This window comes from Hemicordylus capensis, chromosome 2 (genome assembly GCF_027244095.1).
Source record: "Hemicordylus capensis ecotype Gifberg chromosome 2, rHemCap1.1.pri, whole genome shotgun sequence".
Classification (NCBI taxonomy): Eukaryota; Metazoa; Chordata; class Lepidosauria; order Squamata; family Cordylidae; genus Hemicordylus; species Hemicordylus capensis.
This window is the reverse complement of record NC_069658.1, coordinates 14,767,264-14,786,883: the sequence shown is the minus strand read 5'-3', so window position 1 is coordinate 14,786,883 and position 19,620 is coordinate 14,767,264. Positions and strand designations below refer to the sequence as shown.

The window sequence follows — 19,620 nt, the reverse complement described above, 5'->3', positions numbered from 1 at the left end:
CTAGATGTTATCCCTTGAGGACTGTTGTTCTTCAAAATCTGAACTTTGGTATGGTGTCCCTTAGGGCTCCGTATTGTCTCCCATGTTGTTTAACATCTACATGAAAACACTGGGAGAAATCATCAGGATATTTGATGAAGGGTGTTATCAGTATGCTGATGACACCCAAATCTGTCAACATCATCAGGAGAAGGCATAACCTCCCTAAATGCCTGCTTGGAGGTGATGATGGGCTGGATGAGAGATAACAAGCTGAGACTGAATCCAGATAAGGTGGAGGTACTTATTGTGCAGGGTCGGAACTCAGGAGATTATTTTGATCTGCCAGTTCTGGATGGAGTCACACTTCCCCAGAAGGAACAGTTACACAGTCTGGGGGTGCTTCTGGACACAAAGCACTCCCTGGTGTCCCAGGTTGGGCAGTGGCCAGAGGTGCCTTTTATCAGCCTTGGCTGATACGCCAGCTGCATCCATTTCTTGAGATAATGACCTCAGAACAGTAGTACACTTGCTGGTCACCTCCAGACTTGACTACAGCAATGTGCTCAATGTGGGGCCGCCTTTGTATGTAGTCCGGAAACTGCAGTTGGTCCAGAATGTGGCAGCCAGGTTTTGTTGTGAACTACCTAAGACTTGCATTTTGCGTGTTATAAAAATATGTTAAATAAAATAAAATAACCCTTATGATAGTTGGTATACCTTCCATGAGATACACATTTTCTCTTTGGTGCTACAATCACCTGGGGAGGCCAGCTTACTTTTACTTCTGTTCTGCTTTGAGGCATAGCTGTAACACTCAGAAGATACGTATGGTAGCCATCTAAAAGTACAGTGAAGATGATGCCAGTATCAGAAAATCAGAATACCTTTTAACCATCTCGATTGCAGCATTTCAGGGTGTGGTTCAACCTATCTCACTCACAGAGTGAAAGAATATACTTGCCATGGTGACCGTAAAGTGGCCACCATTGCCCTGCATCAGGATGTTACGGTAACGGATAATATGCAAGATATCCTAAAACAATGGGCAGTGCTCTTTTGCAAATCAGGCATGTGTTGATTATGCTGAGGCACAGGGCGGTGATGGTTTTGCTTACCTTGTGTGGGCTGCTATTCTAGCAGATACATGGGGAAAGGAATAAACAAATGAACTACAAAATAGGCAAATATGAAGCTAGGTGATGGACCTGAGACACACAGTTCCTAGTATTTACCATCTCTTCCTCTAAAAACTTTAGAATAGGTTTGTGCAAAGGTTATAATCAGAATACTTTCCTGGCTGGGGATGATGGGAGTTGTTCTTCAGCAACATCTGGAGTGCCACAGGTTGGGAAACCCCTATTATAATCAGAGTGTGGAGGAGCAGAGAGGCAAACAGGGGCAACAGCTCCCCAAACGATCTTTCTGCTCACTCGTTTGCCAGACACCTCCTTGATAGTGGCTTATCCCCCCAATCCTTCTGCCCTCCATTGTTTGTCTCTGCCCACTCCCAGTAAAAAATATCTTGCTGCACCCCTGGGGAGGAGGAGAGTTTGTCATTTTACCTGTTCTCCACACATCAGTTGGAACATCTCCATAGCTGTCTAGTTCTATAGACCCCTATACGGATATGGATGTCAGGCATACCAAGAGTGCAGGGCTGGCAGGTATGGTCACGATCCTGCCCACCATGCATTGTTTATAATGTTTGCGCAGAACTACAGCCTTTGGAGAGAAAGGCCCATCCTGGAGCTTGTGTGCCTGTCTGCTTGAGTGTGATGGAGAACTCCTTATTTTTTCCATTCTTTGTAGCTGACTCTTCTTTTGTCTTTCTTTCCTGTCCGCCTTGTTTCCCTTTCCTCTGCCCTTTCTTTCTAGCAAGACTGAGGACTGGGGGTATCTGAATGAAGATGGAGAACTCGGCTTGGCCTATCAGGGTCTAAAGCAAGTTGCCAGGTCAAATATCTTTTCTTCTTTTTCTTCTCCTGCAGACCCTTTTTCCATCTCTTTCCAAGGTTTCTCCTCCCCTTCACTTTCATTTACAGCTGGAAACAGGTATAATTCACAAATGCCCCGAATGGATTGCTTGGAGGAGGTTCCAATCCCAGAGCCAGACTTGCTGGTTGGGCTGCAACCGTCAGTAGCTCTTTGTGGGAGTGGAGGCTGACAAATGGATAACCTTAATTATGAACCAGCGATCAGTGGAAGGTATATGATTGGGCAAGGTTGGTTAGCCAGTTGGCTGAATGAATTCCAGTTTTCCAGGGTGAGCTTGATTTGCCTGCTTATAATTGAGGGTGCAACTGTCCCCTGATTAAATACAGAATGGCTATTTGCATATGTCTCAAATCAGTATACAGAGCACAGTCCCACAATTTGTTTTGTGTCCAGTTCTGGGCACCACACTTAAAAACATATTGGAATGGCTACAGAAGAAGGTAAACAAAAATGGGTCTCAAAAAGAAGGCTTATGAGGAAAAGTTGGGGGAACTGTGTATTTGTGAACTGTGTATAGCCTGGAAAAGAGAAGAATGTGAGAAACATACTTGCACTCTTCAAATACCTGAAGGGCTGTTTCATAAAAGAGGGCAGAGACCTGTTCTCTGGTGCTTCAGAGGACAGGGCTAGGGATGTGCAAACAGGTTCAATGTTGAACGTGTTCGACGTCGAACCTGTTCAGTTCAACGGTTCGGGGTCGAACCGAACCATTGACTGTTCAGGGGTGGGGGGTTCACAGACCAAACAAAATTAAACAATTATTATTATTTTACTTACCTCCTTTGGGGGAGTTGTTGGAGGCAGCAGGGGGTTCCGCGGAGGTTCCCCCTCCCCCTGTCGGCCTCCCTTACAACCCAAACCGTCCAGTTCGGCCGGCTCTTCAGCCCGTTTGGGCCTTCCCCCTCTGGCGCAGCAACCATTTTGGAGGCTGCTGCACCTGTGCAGTTGGCCTCTATATGGCCTGGGTCCAACGGGCTGAAGAGCTGGCCGAATGGGCCGGTTTGGGCTGTAAGGGAGACCGATGGGGGGAGAGGGAACCTCCACAGACCCCCCCCCGCCACCTCCAACTCCCCCGAAGGGGGTAAGTAAAAAAAAATTTAAAAAAATTCGTGAACCCCCCCACCCCAATCCGGGGGTTTCGAGGGGTGCCAGACCAAAGCGGGCAAGCCGGTTCCACGCACACCCCTAGACAGGACTGTTTCTAATGAGCCTAAGCTACACAAAGTTAGATTTTGGTTGATCATTACAAGAAACTTCTTAATAGTAAAAGCAGTTCATCAATGAAACCCATTACCCAAGAGTGTGTAAGCTCTCCTTGACTAAAAGTCTTCAAGCAGAAGCTCGGCAGCCATCTCTTAGGGGTACTTTAGCTGTGGATTTCCTGCATCAAGCAAAGGTTGAACTAGATAGCATACAAGGACCCAGCTAACTCTACGGTTTTGTTGTGTCTGTTCACAATTTTAATGGTCCCAGGGTGGGTGGGGGGGAAGGAAAGCTCTCTGCAGTTAGAAAATTAGATAACCATTCTCCTTTTTTTGCTAGTTCTCAGCTTGCAAGGAGTTGGTTGGGTTTTTTTAAAAAGTGGGGACCATTCAAAACTGGTCATCCCCTGCCTGAAGTGGTTCAGTCTACTTGATCCCCTCAGGATCCTACCACTTCCTTCTGCCACATGTGTAGATCAAGCCTTAGGCTGCATGCTTATGCATCCTGAGAACATGTTGATGGAGCTTTGCTGTCTTGTTTTTAGAGTCTTTCAGAACTACTTTGAAAAGGATTAAGGGGGAGAGATTTCAATTTAGCGGACTCTAATTGGTACCTTTAAGAATCAATTTAGTTTACCAAATGTTATCAGCACACCCAACAGTGCAGGCACATAGAGGAAGGCTGTAACCTTTTCAGCGGATGAATCACCCTTTTCCATTGGAGTGGGTGGAAAAGGACTCGGAGAATGCAAAGAATTGTTTCACGCAGCCCCTCTTACAGAAAGTGCAGCTTGTTCCTTAATTTATCCTTATGCAGAACCACACAGTGTGCCTCCATTTATCAGAGGGTTCCTTTTTGTGTTTTAAAACCTCCCTTCCACTCTGCCATAGAAAACCGTGGTTATAATTTCCTTTTGGTTCAGTCTCTGCTTCCTTTTTGTCCCATTTTCAACGTTCATTTTTTAAGATGCCTCATTTAAAATAAAATCATTTTTAAAAAATTAATAGGGACTTTCAGACTTTCTCCCCTACTGGGCTTAGTAGGATACAAAAAGGTTTCTAAAGCTAGACTTAGATTTTCAAAACTACTAGTTGGTTTTTGACCCTCTGGAGGGTTGGCTGCAGACAATTTGAAAGGACCTCAAAAATTGTCCATGTCGATCTTCTGCATAAGAGGCTAATTCACAGCTCTTGTGAAATACAAAATAAGTTAAGATGCCTGTTTTTATGGGACCATTTTCTGTTGAGTATTCAAGTTCAGCATGTAGTTTTTGTTCACTGGAACCAGAATGGCAGAGTTGGCAACTGATTGCCCTTAGGCTAAATTGGGCTGCCTGGCCCACCCATGTTCCCAGCCTCCAACCAAGGCAGACGAGGTATGTGGAAAGTGGCACCTGTTGTAATGGAGCTTGCAGGCAGGGTACTTTGAAGGACAGGAGTGGGAGTTGAAGCTTGGCCCACCATGCCTCACTCAGTCCTCAGAGTGGCCTTCCAAGGAGAGCCAGCTGCTAATCAAGACAATATGGCAACAGTCACCTTTTCCCAGAAGAATAATGAATCGGGACACACTTATCTTCAAAATGGAGGAGACTGTCAAAGTTTCACTAATATGACACAGAGGTTTATAAAGTTTTGAATGGTGTGGAGAGAACGAATAGGGAGGCATGCTTCTGCCTTGCGCATACCATTGCTAGAACTCTGGATGGTGCAATGAACATTGATTGCCCATAGCCTCAGGACACATGGAAGGAAGTGTTTCTTTCTGCCATGCAGATATAACTAAAATAATTCAGACGATAACTTACCAGCCTACATTATTAGAAAGGGGACATGCCAAGAGTGCAGCAGTTGGGGCATCTTCTGCAGATATCCTGACACCCTCCCAACATATCTCTTTTTTCATGTGTATGGAGGGGTGTTCATCCAAATGACAGCTCTGCAGCTGTGTTGCTGTGTGTGTGTGTGTGCGCACACACACACATTCAGTAAAGGGATGTGCCAGGATGGTGTCAGACCTTCATTGGAAGCCATCCCAACAGGTTTGTTCTTTGTGCGTTACCTTTCTAATTGCATAGGCCAATAAAGTATCATCTGAACCAGCCCAATATGTGGTGAGCTTAGAAGGCTTCAGGAAAGGATCAGACAAATTCACAGAGGAGGAGAGATCTGTCAAAAGTAAGTATTAGTCATGATTGAACATGGAGGTTCCATTACACCAAGGCAACCTACCTCTGACTGCTACTATAGACAAGCAGCAGGAGTGGACTAGCTCCAGTGTGACCTACTTAGGTGTTTCCCAGGGACATCTGACTGACTACCATTGAAAACAATGTCAGACATTGGATTTCTGGGTCTGATCCAGAGCGGCAATGCTGATATTCTCCTTGCTCTCTTGGGGTTTTGAAGAGTGGTGAGTTGCAGCTGTTCCTGGGGCCTGAGAGAGGCTTGACCCTCACTCTGGAAGGGTGACTAGGTTTAAAGATTAGAGAAAGAGCGGGGGGGAAGACACCTCAATGCATATTGGACCTTAGCCATGAAGTAGGAGATAAGGGAGACTTATGTGAAGGTGATGATTTTTATTAGTGACTGCTACAAATGTAGCTGTTAACTCTAATACTTGTATTGATTTCTTGAATGTCTGGTTCATCCAGAGCTGCTGGGATGTAGCAGTCTAGAAATCCGATAAATAAATAAAAGATACGCTAGTGTGAACATTTGATTTTGGCCTTGACGGAGGCCCAGAACTTAGAACAGAGTGTGCCGTATGCTTGGATTTGTACAATTTACTGATTGCTTTGTGTAGAAATGAAGAAACCAAGGAACTAAGCAGTGTCAGGCTGTAGACAGATAAATCTTTCAGAGGATGGGCTTCGGAGAGTTTCACTTTCCATGGTGCAGACACATGTTTCTTTGGTCCCACTGTCCCCTCTGCTCAAGCAATAGAAAAGTCTGCGAAACTAACAGCAAAGGAGAGATGTGTGTATGCACCACAAACAGCGAAATTTCTTTCAAACTACCTTCAACTCACTGAAATGACATGGTGTTGTTCATCTCCATCCTCAGCATCTTCTTCGTCCAGAGTATGGCATAATTGTGTGTGTTTGGCGGCGGGGGGGGGGGCGCGGTTATGTAGTGGCTAGAGTGATGGACTAGGACCAGGGAGACTCGAGTTCAAATCCCCATTCAGCCTCATGATACTTGCTGGGTGACTCTGGGCCAGTCACTTCTCTCTCAGCCTAACCTACTTCACAGGGTTATTGTGAGGAGAAACTTAAGTATGTAGTACACCACTCTGGGCTCCTTGGAGGAAGAGTGGGATATAAAATGTAAATAACAATAACAACAACTTGGACCTCTGAAAATTAGGATTAAAAATAATCTTTCAAGCCGGAGTCCTCCAATTCTAGCATGAAAAAGGCAAAAGATGGATTTACAGAAAGCCCCAGCTTGAAGCACATGCTTAATTGGAAAGCTTCCTGGGTCAGTGGGGAAGATACATGATAGTCTTCTACTCTGCCCTACGCGATACAGCTGTTTAGTGTACAGATAGCTCCAACTTTGTGTAAGATGGTGTGACACTCGGACTACTTGTAAAGATAAAGGAGATAAAAATAATGAAGTAACTTATTCAACAAAAAGTGATTCATTCGTTCTGTATTGGTGATCAGTAAGACAGCAGTGTGATTCCCTAGCCTTTTCATTAAGTTCTGTGCAGATAGTTGTGTGTGCTGCCTGCCCCACCCATATGGGTTGGTTATTAGTGCTGTGAACCAATGTGTTAAGGCCCCTATTATCTGCAGGCCTTTTGGTTTCTTTCCCTTGGAAATGATAAAGCACACTCTCAGACCAGCTTCATGCTACCTCCTTCCCACCTGCATCCCCCGATAAGAGTGAAACCCACCCCTTCTGAGTCTAAACCCAAGGGCTGCATCTATCCACATAATCTTCCAGGTAACACACAAAAACAGTGCATGCACAAGATCACACTTTTATTTTTTGAAATTTTATTGCATTTTCAACAAATCCAGCACATGTGTAAAAACTGTGCAGCAATGGAAAAGAACAAACAATAAAAACTTGAATATAAGCCAGAAATTAAGAGCCATTCGAGTTTATACACAAGTCCAGTGTTAAGAAGAGATTGTCGGTTGCTGAACATGCAGGTACAACTTGATAGGAGACAACTGAAAACAACATTCAATAAAGGACATCATTCCAAAATTTGATTTGAGTGGATTTGAGGGTTAGAAACTGACCATCCCTTATTGACATATTCAATAAATGGAAACCATATTTCCAAAAATTGGTCTTGTTTTGTTACTCCTCTAACTAACCTGATTTGATGGGTTAGCTTTTCAGATAATGCAATCTTCCAGACCCTATTGAACCAATTTTCAATGCATAGACCCTTTGAGGATTTCCAGTGCTTAGCTACCTCTGTTTTAGCTGCTGCTAGCAGCATTGTTATTAGATCTTTATGAGGTATATCTTTGTGAGTACTTTTGTAAATTGATAGAAGCGCTAACACTGGATCAGGCTGAAGATCGAGTTGGACTATTTCAGAGATTATATGAAAGATTTGCTGCCAATAGCCTTTTACGTATGAGCAACCCCACCATAAATGAAGGAAAGTACCTCTGTTTTTACAACCCCGCTAACAAAATGGGGAAGATGTTTTGGTGATAAGTGCATCTTGATTGGAGTAAGATGCCATCTATGTACAACCTTTAATGTTGCCTCCCTTATCGGGGCAGATGTGGTTCTAAGTGGTTGTTTCAGCCAAATTGCTTCCCATTCAAAGATCACACTCTTGTACTCTGCTCTATTCATTTAATCTGAAGCACTGGGACCTAATTCACACAAATAGCAGATGAGGTGGCAAAGCTTTGGACTGTAAAGGAGGATCACATTGGCTCAGTACTTCCTCAGGAAAAGGTCCTTGCACACACAACACTAGCATACAAGGACAAAGGCTAAGCTTTGCAGTTTGTGCATGTTTGTGTTTGATATAGAGGAGCATTCAGCTTACGATCCCATCTGCAGTCTGAAGTCATGCAATCAGTTTTCCTACTTAACTTGCTCTCTCTGTGAGCTAGACTTAACTCTTCCCACATCTCATACTGCCATGCATTGAGAAGGCAGGCAACCCTTTATCCATCCTGAATGTGGGTGTAACAGGGTGATTTAAGGAGGGTCAGGAGTAATAAAGTGATTGTGAGGAGGTGTTCCAAGTCTCTCCCAAAGGTCAAACAATTTAATTTAATTACTCCTAAACATCCTTAATCACTCGGTTACACTCATTATTTGCTTCGTTAAAAGGGTGGTCTTTCCCCACCTTTTTCAACACGGTGCTTATGGGTGAAGTAAGAGATCTCATCAGATGTGAATAATGGGGAGTATGAGGCCAAGTGGTCTGAAGTTGTTTATTAGGCACATGTGAGAGGAACCTGGTTGTCATCTAGCAGACACTCATACCTCTTAGAGAAACCCATCTCCTGCTCTTACATTCAAAGGCTTGTCCATAACCATTGGAGGAATCGGGTCTGATTGTTATAAAGTTTCTATATTCCTTAGGTTTCTTGATTTGAGTGATCAGGTTATTATATTTGCTTTCTCTCTGCCTTTTCCTCCGACCAGGCTCCTTGAGGCCCAGCTCCAGGATCAGAGAAGAGAGCATGAAGAGGAGGTAGAAACGCTGAAGGAGCAAATGGTGGCTTTGAGGGAAGAGACGGAGAAGCAGCAGGAGGTCTTTTTCCAGACACTCCAGCTGTCACCGGAAGCCCAAGTGGAGTTCGGCATCCAGCAAGAAATCACACGGCTGACTAATGAAAACCTGGTATGGGCAATTCATGGTGTGATAGTTATAGTAACTTGCGGTAATACAGGTGGAAGGTCATGCAGGTGCACACTGTAGAACTGGAAAAGGTGCAGAAGAGGGCAACCAAGATGATTAAGGGCCTGGAGCACCTTCCTTATGAGGCTAGGCTACAGCATCTGGGGCTTTTGAGTCTAGAAAAGAGAGGACTAAGGGGAGACATGATCGAGGTATATAAAATTATGCATGGAGTAGAGAGAGTGGACAGAGAGACATTTTTCTCCCTCTGTCACAACACTAGAACCAGGGGCCATACCATGAAACTGAAGCCCAGGGAATTAAGGACCAACAAACGGAAGTACTTTTTCACACAGCACATAATTAATCTGTGGAATTATCTGCCATAGGATGTGGTGATGATCACGAGCTTGAATGGCTTTAAAAGGGCTTGCACAGATTCATGGAGGACAGGTCTATCAGTGGCTACTAGTCTGGTGGCTATAGGCCACCTCCAACCTCAGAGGCAAGATGCCTCTAAATACCAGTTGCAGGAGAGCAACAGGAGGAGAGAAGGCATGCCCTCACCTCTTACCTGTGGACTTCTCTGAGGCGTCCGGTGGGCCACTGTGTGAAACAGGATGCTGGACTAGATACTTTGGGCCTGATCCATGAGGGCTGTTCTTATGTTCTTCAGAAAATACCCAGTTGGGGGACAGAAGAGAGGTGGGTCTCTTCATGTTAGTCTCCTTGTTGACACTTCTTGTGACATTCAAAGGTGCCATTGCTCGAGCCTCTCAGTAAATTTCAGGATGTGTTTAAATGACAAATGCCCACATGATAGCTCCGCATATCCTGGCAACTGGGGAGCTGGCTATATGACTCTGCAGGTGCGACCTCTAGTCTTCAGTGCCTTGTCGCAAGTTATTTTGTAGTGGTGCAGTGAAGACTGGAGGGATCTGTAATGCTAAGTGGCTATATGTTTCCAGCATTTCAGGCTACAAATGCTGTTGGATTCAAAGCAGCTGCGATGCAGGGTTTGAATCCATCCTTGAGTAGCAAAGCTGCAAAGAATCCCTGCTTGAGATTCTAGTGAGTCACACCACTGGGCAGTCAGTCAGTCAGTCAGTCAGTCAACCACTGGGCAATATGGACCATTGCCATCAAGTAGCTCCTTCTATTTTACACATTCCTTGCAGACGTTTTTCAGCAGGTGGTAGGAACTAACTGAGCTGTGTGGTGGTCATCTTCCACAATCCATATTGGGTGGGAAACAGGCCCCCTGCACCTTCTTTATGTCCAGGAAACAATGCATCTGGGGATATTACATCGGATAGAAGAGAATCCTGAAGAGCAGCAAATGCTCTGAGAGCTTGTGAGGATGCAGCTCCTGCTGCTTCCACTTCTGCTCCGCAGTGGCATCTTATTAGGAGAACCTTATCACATTCAAACAGATGTGTCAGAATCATTTAAATACGAATGTCAAGATCTGCAGCAAAAGCACTGAGGTGGCAAATTGTAAATTATTATGTGCAGTGTAATACTTCCCTGGGAAGTCAGGAATTGGTGACCTGAGATTGTTTCTCTGGGTGGGCAGAGGGCATCAAGGAGTAATTTCTCCTCTCTGACAACAAGTAATAATTGGGAGAAGGAAGCCCTGTCAGATCCACCGCTGCTACTCTTATTGTTTTTAATGTAATGACTTGTGTTGGGAAGAATCTTTTTTTTAATGGCACACAATGCAGGAATTGCTCCTTAAGAACATAAGAACAGCCCTGCTGGATCAGGCCCAAGGCCCATCTAGTCCAGCATCCTGTTTCACACAGTGGCCCACCAGATGCTGCTGGAAGCCACAGGCAGGAGTTGAGGGCATGCCTTCTCTCCTGCTGTTACTCCACTGCAACTGGTACTCAGAGGCATTCTACCTTTGAGGCTGGAGGTGGCCTGTAGCCCTCCGACTAGTAGCCGTTGATAGACTTCTCCTCCATGTTCCCTCTAATTTTTATCATCAGAGTGGAAAGAGTTTTGTTCTGGGCAGCAGTATCACATACGTTTTACACACACACACACACACACACACACACACACACACACACACACACACACGTAAATAATTAATGCGCCGCATTAATTGTTTTCAGGCTGCCAGTAGGGCCACAGAAAAGCCTGATTGTTTATATAAAGTTTGTTTCTTTGGTGCAGGCTCCCTTGTTGCAACTTAGTTTGAAGAAGTCTTTTGTTTTGTTTTGTTTAAAGTTACTTCTGCTAACATTTCCACTCTCTGTGAGCACCAACATACAATCAAACTATTAACTGGTTTCCATGCGGAAACCAAGAGGCAGAATGCAACGCCAACAAGATACACGGCACACTTTTAGTGACTGCAGCCAAGAGATCCCCTGCTAATTCCACACACACACAGATGCATTTTCTTGGGTGACCTCCCAGGTACTCCATGGGGAGTGTGGTGGGACAGGGTCGGGGGGAGGAAGGGAAGAACCAGCATCCATCCATCCCCCTCCCTTTCCCAGGCGAGGCACTCATCCGTCTCTTCCCAGCAACCGGTACAACAATGCTCGACAGCTTCATGAACTAGAGGGCTACATCTGATGTGTGCTTCTAGGATTTCCCTGCATTTATCTTCTTAATGTGGGTCTGATATTTATCCCAGGCACAATCAGATCCTGTGTTTTGCATGTGCTGGGCATGTAACCCATGCTGTTGCACTGTACAGGTTAATCTCTCAGTGGCTTTGTTAGGGCCAATTGATGAATTACTAGGTGGAGAACTTTAGTCTGGAAAATACCCATATCATCTTTTTGTCCCAGTTGGCCTGTATACCCCCTTTGCTGGCGTTCTATGGGACCTAACCCTGCAGAAAGCACTCCTGCATGTCAGTAGTAATATCTGAATAACAAAAGAGGGTTACATTTTAATTTCAGTAGTATGACTGATAATTAAACTAGCCTTTGTAAAAAGCAGCCATCAGAACCCAGGCTAAGCAAAGGATGGAGCCTAACAGAGCCAGCACATGCCAGCGTCATTGAAAATCAGTACTCCTTGGATCTTTGCTACCATTTCTACTGCACGTTTAATTAGCAAAGTATGTTGTAACCTTTGATGCGTTCACCCAGAATCCAGCAGGAAAGGAAAGCACTTCAGGCTAGAAAGGTTAGCAAAACTGAATGCTTCCCCATGTGGGAAAAGAAATCTGGCTCACAGCATGCCAAGGAGAGAAAGAGACTGAACCTGGATTCACTAATTTTATGCATGCAAGGATTTATTTATTGTGAGAGAACATCTAATCATGTGGCCTGAAGTACTACAGTCCAGGAAAGCATGTCACTGGTTTCCACATGTTGCACATATAGACTGATAATGTAATGCATGTAACACACATGCGCACAGCAGAAGTGTTGGCATAGCATAGTGGCTAACAGAGGGGTTAGTCACTATGCTATACCAAAACTTCTCTTGGTATGTCAGGAACCATAGCAACCTAACTTACAAGTTCTTGTATTGTACCTTTTTCATTAGCAGGGTATACTTGCAGTGCATGTAACACAAGGGTTCCCACCCTTGGAACATCCAGGTGTTGTTGGACTACAATTCCCATCATCCCCAGCCATAATGGCCAAAGGGGACCCAAGGGTGGGACTCTCTGGGCTAATGGACTGGAATATGAATCCCCCGCCTCAATGCCATGAACACACTAGGTGGTCTTGGGCAAGCCTCTCCCTTTCAGCCTCAGCTCCCCAGCCGTCATAGGATAATAATACTTGCCTTATAGAGAAGTATTGTTCTATGGAAGACAGCACAATATACAGCTTCACTCTACATGGAAAAAAAGATTTTGTGTTGAGGCGGCGGCTAGACTCTCTATTTCTCCCATCTCCAAGTTGCTTCTTTTCTGCGTGCGGGACATTCTTTTCATGAGGTAGCGTTGAAACATGCACCCAGCCATCCCCTGAAATGCTGCAGTTCAGAAAAAGCTTTACTGTTTGATACTGCTGATTGTATGAACTGGCTGCAAAGCAAGCTCTCTTCCTGTTGAACTAAAGCGTCTCCATGAAGTTGAGCTTTGATGACATTGCAGCTAGATCAAACAGTCAGCCAAGCAAAGAGGAAAAAGAGAACATGACAACTGGCGCTTTAAAAGAATTCAGTCTCAACTTGAGCAGCTTGACAAATTACTCTCTTGACTGTTCTATGAGAAGCTCACAATGCATGATTGATTGGGCTGGTACGACTGAAATAGACCCTGAAAGAAATCAATGTATAGCTTTAATAGCTGGTTGTGTATTGAGGGTCTCAGTTTCTCTCTCTTTGCTCTCTCTTTGTATAAGAATTTCAAGACTTCAGAGGTAAGGGGAATGCAATTCCTTTCACCTGAAGGAGGCAATGAATTCCTCTGAGACTCTTCCAACGCTTTTATTATATCACATCTGCATTTTGCCCTTCCCACAGGAAACTCAAGGTAGCATATATGGCTTTTTCCATTTTATCCTCTCAGCAACCCTGTGAGGTAGGTTGGGCTGAGAGCTAATGACTCACCCAAGGTCATCCAATGAGCTTCATAGCAGAGAAGGGATTTGAACCCAGCTCTCTGCTTTAGAGCCAACTCGTAAAACATCATACTGACTCTTGCTTCAGAGTTATGGGAATATGTAATCAGTGAACTGCATGTAGGAAGGGCTTAGAAAATTGTGTTTGTGTGTACTGGACAGGGGTGTGTCAAACTGTATCCAGGATTCTCTTTGCACCATCTTATAACTCCTGTGTTGCTTATATGCCTCCATCCTGGCTATGTGACCCTGAAGGATGGCACTAATTCTGCCCCCCTGTTGCCCCTCTTCCTATTCTTAGGAAGAGATATATTGCTCATATCCACTGGCTTTATTTTGCCAGCCACCCAGCATATATCGAGAGAGCAATCTGAAGCATAAAGTAGTAGGGATGTTTTTAAATGGGTTTACTGAAGTTCAAAGGGCAAGGATACGGGCAGAAAAATTGATTCAGGGATTCCAACTATGGCCCAAGTCATACGTAATAGCAAACCGGAGGTAGGTGAAGCCGCAGTTCAAATTTTGAAAAATCAGATTGTGCCGCAGACGTCCATCAAATCATGGCCCGCCAAACTCTAGTGCCAGGAGAGGAGAGCCCCTCCCTACTGCTCAGCCTCCGAAGCAAATCGGAGCAAGCGCCATGGCCAGAATGTGGGCAAAGTGTGACCACGTCAGCAGGGCAGCCACAATTGGCCACACTCTCAGAGGAGGTGGGCCAAGCACGATTGTGCATTTTCTGAGCACCCTGCCCATCCTCAGCATGGAAATGGCATTTTAAATCAGTGTAAATGCCCTGCAATGCCATGTCATGGCAGTGCTTATTCTGCAAGTGATGGCAGAGGTGCCCCCCAAGGAGCCCCACACTCTTATAGTCCCAGACAAGCACAGATCCCAGGGTGGGGGGAGGTATTCCACTGTTACTAGGGAAGGGGAGGGGAACAAGGGGATGTTGTAGGAGGGAATATGCAGATGAGGGAGGGCAAAGGATGTTGGGGGATCTGTCCCACTGTAATCTGGGAAGATGTTGCAAGAGGTAACACCAGCAAAGCAGTCCATGCAGACCCAACCCAAATCCTACTGTCTGTCAGCTTGCTTTGAAGCAGGCTTGCCCTCTCATGAGAGGGCTAGTCTTCTGGGGAAGGCTATTCCCAAGTAAGGGCATTGCCCCAACCATGGACTACAAGCTCATGAGTTGAGCCAGCCCACGTGCCCAAGGGGGCCCTGCTTGTGTGGGGCCTCCCAACTCTCAATGGTAAAAGATAGAACAGATCCCCCTAAACCTCCCCACCCTCATTCCCTGTGGAGACTTCCATGCACCCAAAGGACATTTAGATGCTCCATGTGCCATTTCCCAGCCACGTGCACAGAGGGGAGGGGAGACACATGGGACAGATCTTACACCCATTCAGAATTCAAGGTCCCAGTCCAGCATCACAATCGTGTGGAATGTGGGGGGCAGTGTATCCTCTAAGCCACGCACATATGCTGCGTGCTCACACTTTTTAATTTGTATTTAAAATGTTTCTATTCTATACAACTCAAAACTTGTGTCTCTGGGCGGTTTTTGATGTTCACTCAGTTAATTTTTGATCCCGCTCAGGTTGAATCGGGAAGGCCTCATTCTGAATGCAGGTGTGCGCACACTGCCTTGCTACTGCCCCCCAGAACAAAACTAATTCTGCACAAAGATGGAAAAAATTAGAGAGAACACTGCAGGGTGGGGCACATTTTAAAGCAACTCCGGGACAGCTGGATTGCCGTTTCAGGGCAAGGGTGCACATGTCCACATGGGTGGATGGTCTGGCAGGGGACATGCTCCGACAGCTACTCAGTGGCAGTCACCAAGATAGGGAAAGCCATCTCCGGGGTACCCCTCTGCACAGCTTCCCTCCACACTGCAATCTTGCTATACATAGAGCCCCAGTGGCCTGTCACTCCCATGAGGGATCAATTGGTGGAAGAAGGGGATGTTCAGAACACCTGGGTCGCCATTTGGGGCGCGGGCAAAGGTGCACATGGGCGGATGGCCTGGCAGGGGGCACGTTTTTACAGCAGCTGCCAAAACAAGGGAAGCAGTCTCCGGACACGGCAATCTGGCTCTATTTAGAGCCCCAGTGCCCAACTCTCTTGTGAGGGAGATGTCCGTGGAAGACAGAGATGTTTTGTCGTCACACATGATTAGAGATTTTGTTCGGAAATTCTTCCCCCTTCTCTCTGGTGGTTCTCATTATTTGTGTGGGGTTGTCCTTGTGGCCTGGCACACTCGAGCAAGCGCAGTCTGCCAACCCGTCCTAATCAAATAATAATAATAATAAATAAACTTTATTTGTTAGCCACCCCATAACAAATTGTTATCACATAGGAGGAATTGCTCCTTTCACTGGAGCAATGCTGATCCTGCTACCCAACCCTGTTCATGAGTAAGCCTAGGGAGTGAACATCCACCATGGAGAAGGGGCTGGGCCCCACTTCCCCAACCCTTATGTGTTTGGGAGGGGGGGACTTGGCAGATCCAAAACCCAGACAGGAGCCCCCCCCCAAAAAAAACCCATTTGCTCCACACCTGGAGAGGGGATGCCTTGTCATGTTTGCTATCCCTGTCATGAGGGACACATGCCATGTGTAGGGGCATGCCTGAGACACCGACACCAGGTTCCTTGACATTCCTTAACACCCATTCAAAATTCCCGGGTCTGGCATGGTGCTGTGCCATATGTAGATCTCCTGGTGCTGGGATTAACGGGAAAGGAGAGCCCCAGCTGCCAGCAGCCCCAGTGAGGCTGCCGTTTAGGGCTGCAGGCAAGAATGAGCATCTCGGCATGGGGGCATGGGCTGGCAGGGCACACGGTTTGAGAATTACTTGGTGGCAGTCACCAAGACTGTGACAGCGGTTGCCTGAATACCCGTACCTGCAGCTTTCCTGCATAGAGCATCCGGGCTCCATGTTGAGTCCCCAAGGTCTGCCACTCTCGTGAGAGAGCAGTGCATGGGAGTAGGGTACTTCAAAGTATCTTCTTCTTCTTCCTCCCAGATGGCTCTTCTCATGAGTAAGCCTAGGGACTGATAACCCCCAAGGGGAAAGGGCTGGGCCCCCTTTCCCCAACCTTTCTGTAAAGAGAGAGAGAACAAACTTGGCTGCTAGAGAATTCCTGCCTGCTGCTGTCTTTTGGAGCCAGCCCCCGGGCATCCGCCCTGCCCTATGCTTCCGTCCTGGCGCAGTGATGGGGTGCCCTGCTTATGTTGCCTCCTGGAATGTTTGTGCTTGCATGCCCATTGAGAGGATGGCAAGGCTGCAATGGGGCACTGTGGCGTTTCTGCTGCCTGGCAACACCATCACTGCATAGTTGACAGGAGAGGTAGGGCTGGTTCTTCAAGAGGCTGCTAGTGAGAAACGCTGAAGGCATGGAGCAGCCACGTCCTAGAGTAGGTCTGCGCCACTGCCTCTATGATTGCAATTTGGAAATCAGCACAAAACCACAGTTATGGCGACATCCAGAGTCAAATGTAACGCCTCAGCAGCAAATCTTTCTGCAAACTGAAGGTTCAAACTGGAGTTCGATGAGGCAAACTAGAGGTCGATTTTGCCATGAAACCGCAGTTGCATGTGGAGTTACAACCTTTGCCACATCTTACTCCAGAATGGTGTTACGTATGAACCCGGCCAATATATATTAAAAGAGCACACAGCATACATCCTAATGTGACTCCTCCACTCTGTTGATTACTAGAACCACAATTCAAAACTGCCACTCCTGACAGTTGGCCCATTTTTAAATTCCGAAGGTTGGAATGGCAACCCTCTGGACCAGTGAGAAGCCAGAGATTTCCTCCCTATAAAGGAGGTTGGTCCCCACACTGTGTTCTCAGGCGGGTCAAACAAAGATTGTTCATGCCAGCTACTTCCAATCTGTGTGTGATTTTTAGGCGGCTGCTTTGTACAATACTTCACTTGACCAGACCAGCCCACCCTACCAGTAAAGAAATGAGCACATCACAAGTTGTTCCTTAATTGTGTTGGGGAATGGTTCATCCAAATTACCATTCAACCCATGCTCCAAATACTCTTTTAAAGTAATATCTGAAGCACATGTAGAGGGTCACTTTGGATGAACCCCCATCTCTCTCCCTCTCTCTCTCTTAAGGAATGGCACATTGCAGGGCAGATGTGTGCACTGTGTATGCTTACTTCTTAATCACATGTGTGCTTGAGGCACACTCCCTAATCACACAAAGGCTCACAGCATGCTCACTTAATCATGGGGCTGAGCCCAAGGAATTTCATGCATCCCGTACATTAAATCTGCAAGCCCTGGAAAGGAAGTACAGATCCTGGAATGCCCCACAGCTAGTAGCAATTCCAGTCACTTGGAAGTCAAAGGGCTGCAGGTAAGCTTTTCTAAAATTATCAAGCCCCACACATGCTCAGGTCTTCTGTTGAAAGTGGGAACATTCTTGTCAGTGCTGGTGAGCTGAGCTATTTAATGCAAATCACAAAACCAAGTTTGGTGCTGTGTGCAATATGTGTTCTGATCAGTTACCCAAATGAGGTGATTTGACTTCACGTTGTTCCTATCATTCAGGATCTGAAAGAGCTGCTTGAAAAACTAGAAAAGAATGAAAGGAAGCTGAAAAAACAGCTCAAGATTTACATGAAGAAAGTCCAAGATCATGAAGGTAAGGCTGACTTCAGACCTTGTTCTCTTCTCTCCACAGCTGAGAATTTAATCACTCTTTTCTATTCCACATGACTCTGAATTCAGTGTAACCGAAAAGCTCACATATCTTTAAATCAACAAAAGTTCTTCTACCAGAGTACTATGAAGCTACAGTAGCTCATATACTTTTAGGATGTAGATCAGAGTCTTGACTGAAAGAATATTTCTTAATTCAGATGTAATGCAAACCATGGTGTTCCCTTTTTATTTTAAGAAAAAACTGCAGTTTCCAGTTGCATGTGAAATTCGGAACAATGATGTCTTAACTAATTGTAGTTAGAACAAACCAGGATATTATGCCAGGATCAAATCATTATTTGATATCCTTGTTTGTTCTAACTCTAGTTTTAAAAAATCTCATTTCCCAAGTTGATACCTTAACACAGGCCTATGGTTTGTTAAAGAAGGAAGGCAGAGCAAGCAGAAGTGTTCACTCTCTTCTCAGGTTAGAGAAATGAGGCAGCCCACGAGCTCATGGCTCCCATAGGCTTGTTTACATAGTGCTAAACTATGGTTTAGCATTGTGTGTGAACTAGTGGAAGGCACTATCAGGATCTGTAAGGTTTGAAAGTCGCTTGCTAGTTCAAAGATACAGGGGTGTGTTTCTGCAGTCAATCTTTTCAGTTTTGCTGGGATGGGTGTGCAATTCTGCTGTCTTTTCCGCAAGAAGGAACAGTTGTGTTGTCTCTCTCCCCCCACCCACCCCCAGTCCTCCTGTATAGGCTTTGGTACCACCAATATCAAGGGGCAACACTCCCCCTGCTAGTACTCATTGCCTAAATTCTGATATGATGAAATCTGTATATTTGCAGCAGTGGCTGGAATGCCTCAGCAGGGATGGAATGTGGAAATAAGACATCTGTGCAGCCCGTAATTCTTTTCATCTTGGTAGCTTGACAGAATGATTAGCTACAGCAGGCTTGCGTCCTAAGGAATGGTTTCAGAAAGCTGGTCATTAAATGAAATTAAGCTGAATGAATAGAGGGATTCTGTATCCCGGCAGCTGGCACAGATGGCTCTCGTCACTGTAATTTACATGCATCAAAGTGACACTTACCACATTATTTGAATTGTGTCTAAATATCCATATTGTTAATAAATGTCAAGACTGTGGTGCTCACCAGGATGCCACAATAATTTTCCTTTGCCAGGAACCCCTTGTGAAGATGGCAATGATCATCATAAAAGTACCAGGATGGTCACCATCATCTTGTACAATTAAACCTGTGAATATAAGAGATTTGTCTAACCTGGGCAGGAAGTGTGGGAATAAGCTAGAGAGGATGAGAGGCAAAGGATGCTATGCAGTGACCCATCCTTATCTCTCAACCACAGTTTAAAGATCTCCC

The 19,620-nt window shown here is 45.6% G+C and overlaps 1 protein-coding gene across 7 annotated transcripts in view; it reads left to right on the top strand.

Moving 5' to 3' along the window:
- The window catches only part of MYO5B (myosin VB), a 390,467-nt gene that overhangs the window by 355,059 nt on the left and 15,788 nt on the right, over nt 1-19,620 (top strand). For 6 of the 7 annotated variants that reach the window (XM_053303356.1, XM_053303354.1, XM_053303355.1 and 3 more), the window contains 2 exons: nt 8,817-9,015; nt 18,137-18,230. In XM_053303356.1, coding sequence (XP_053159331.1) covers nt 8,817-9,015; nt 18,137-18,230 — 293 coding nt within the window. Of the gene's footprint in view, nt 1-1,857; nt 1,936-8,816; nt 9,016-18,136; nt 18,231-19,620 lie in introns of all 7 variants that reach the window. The other variant, XM_053303361.1, reaches the window with a different exon arrangement.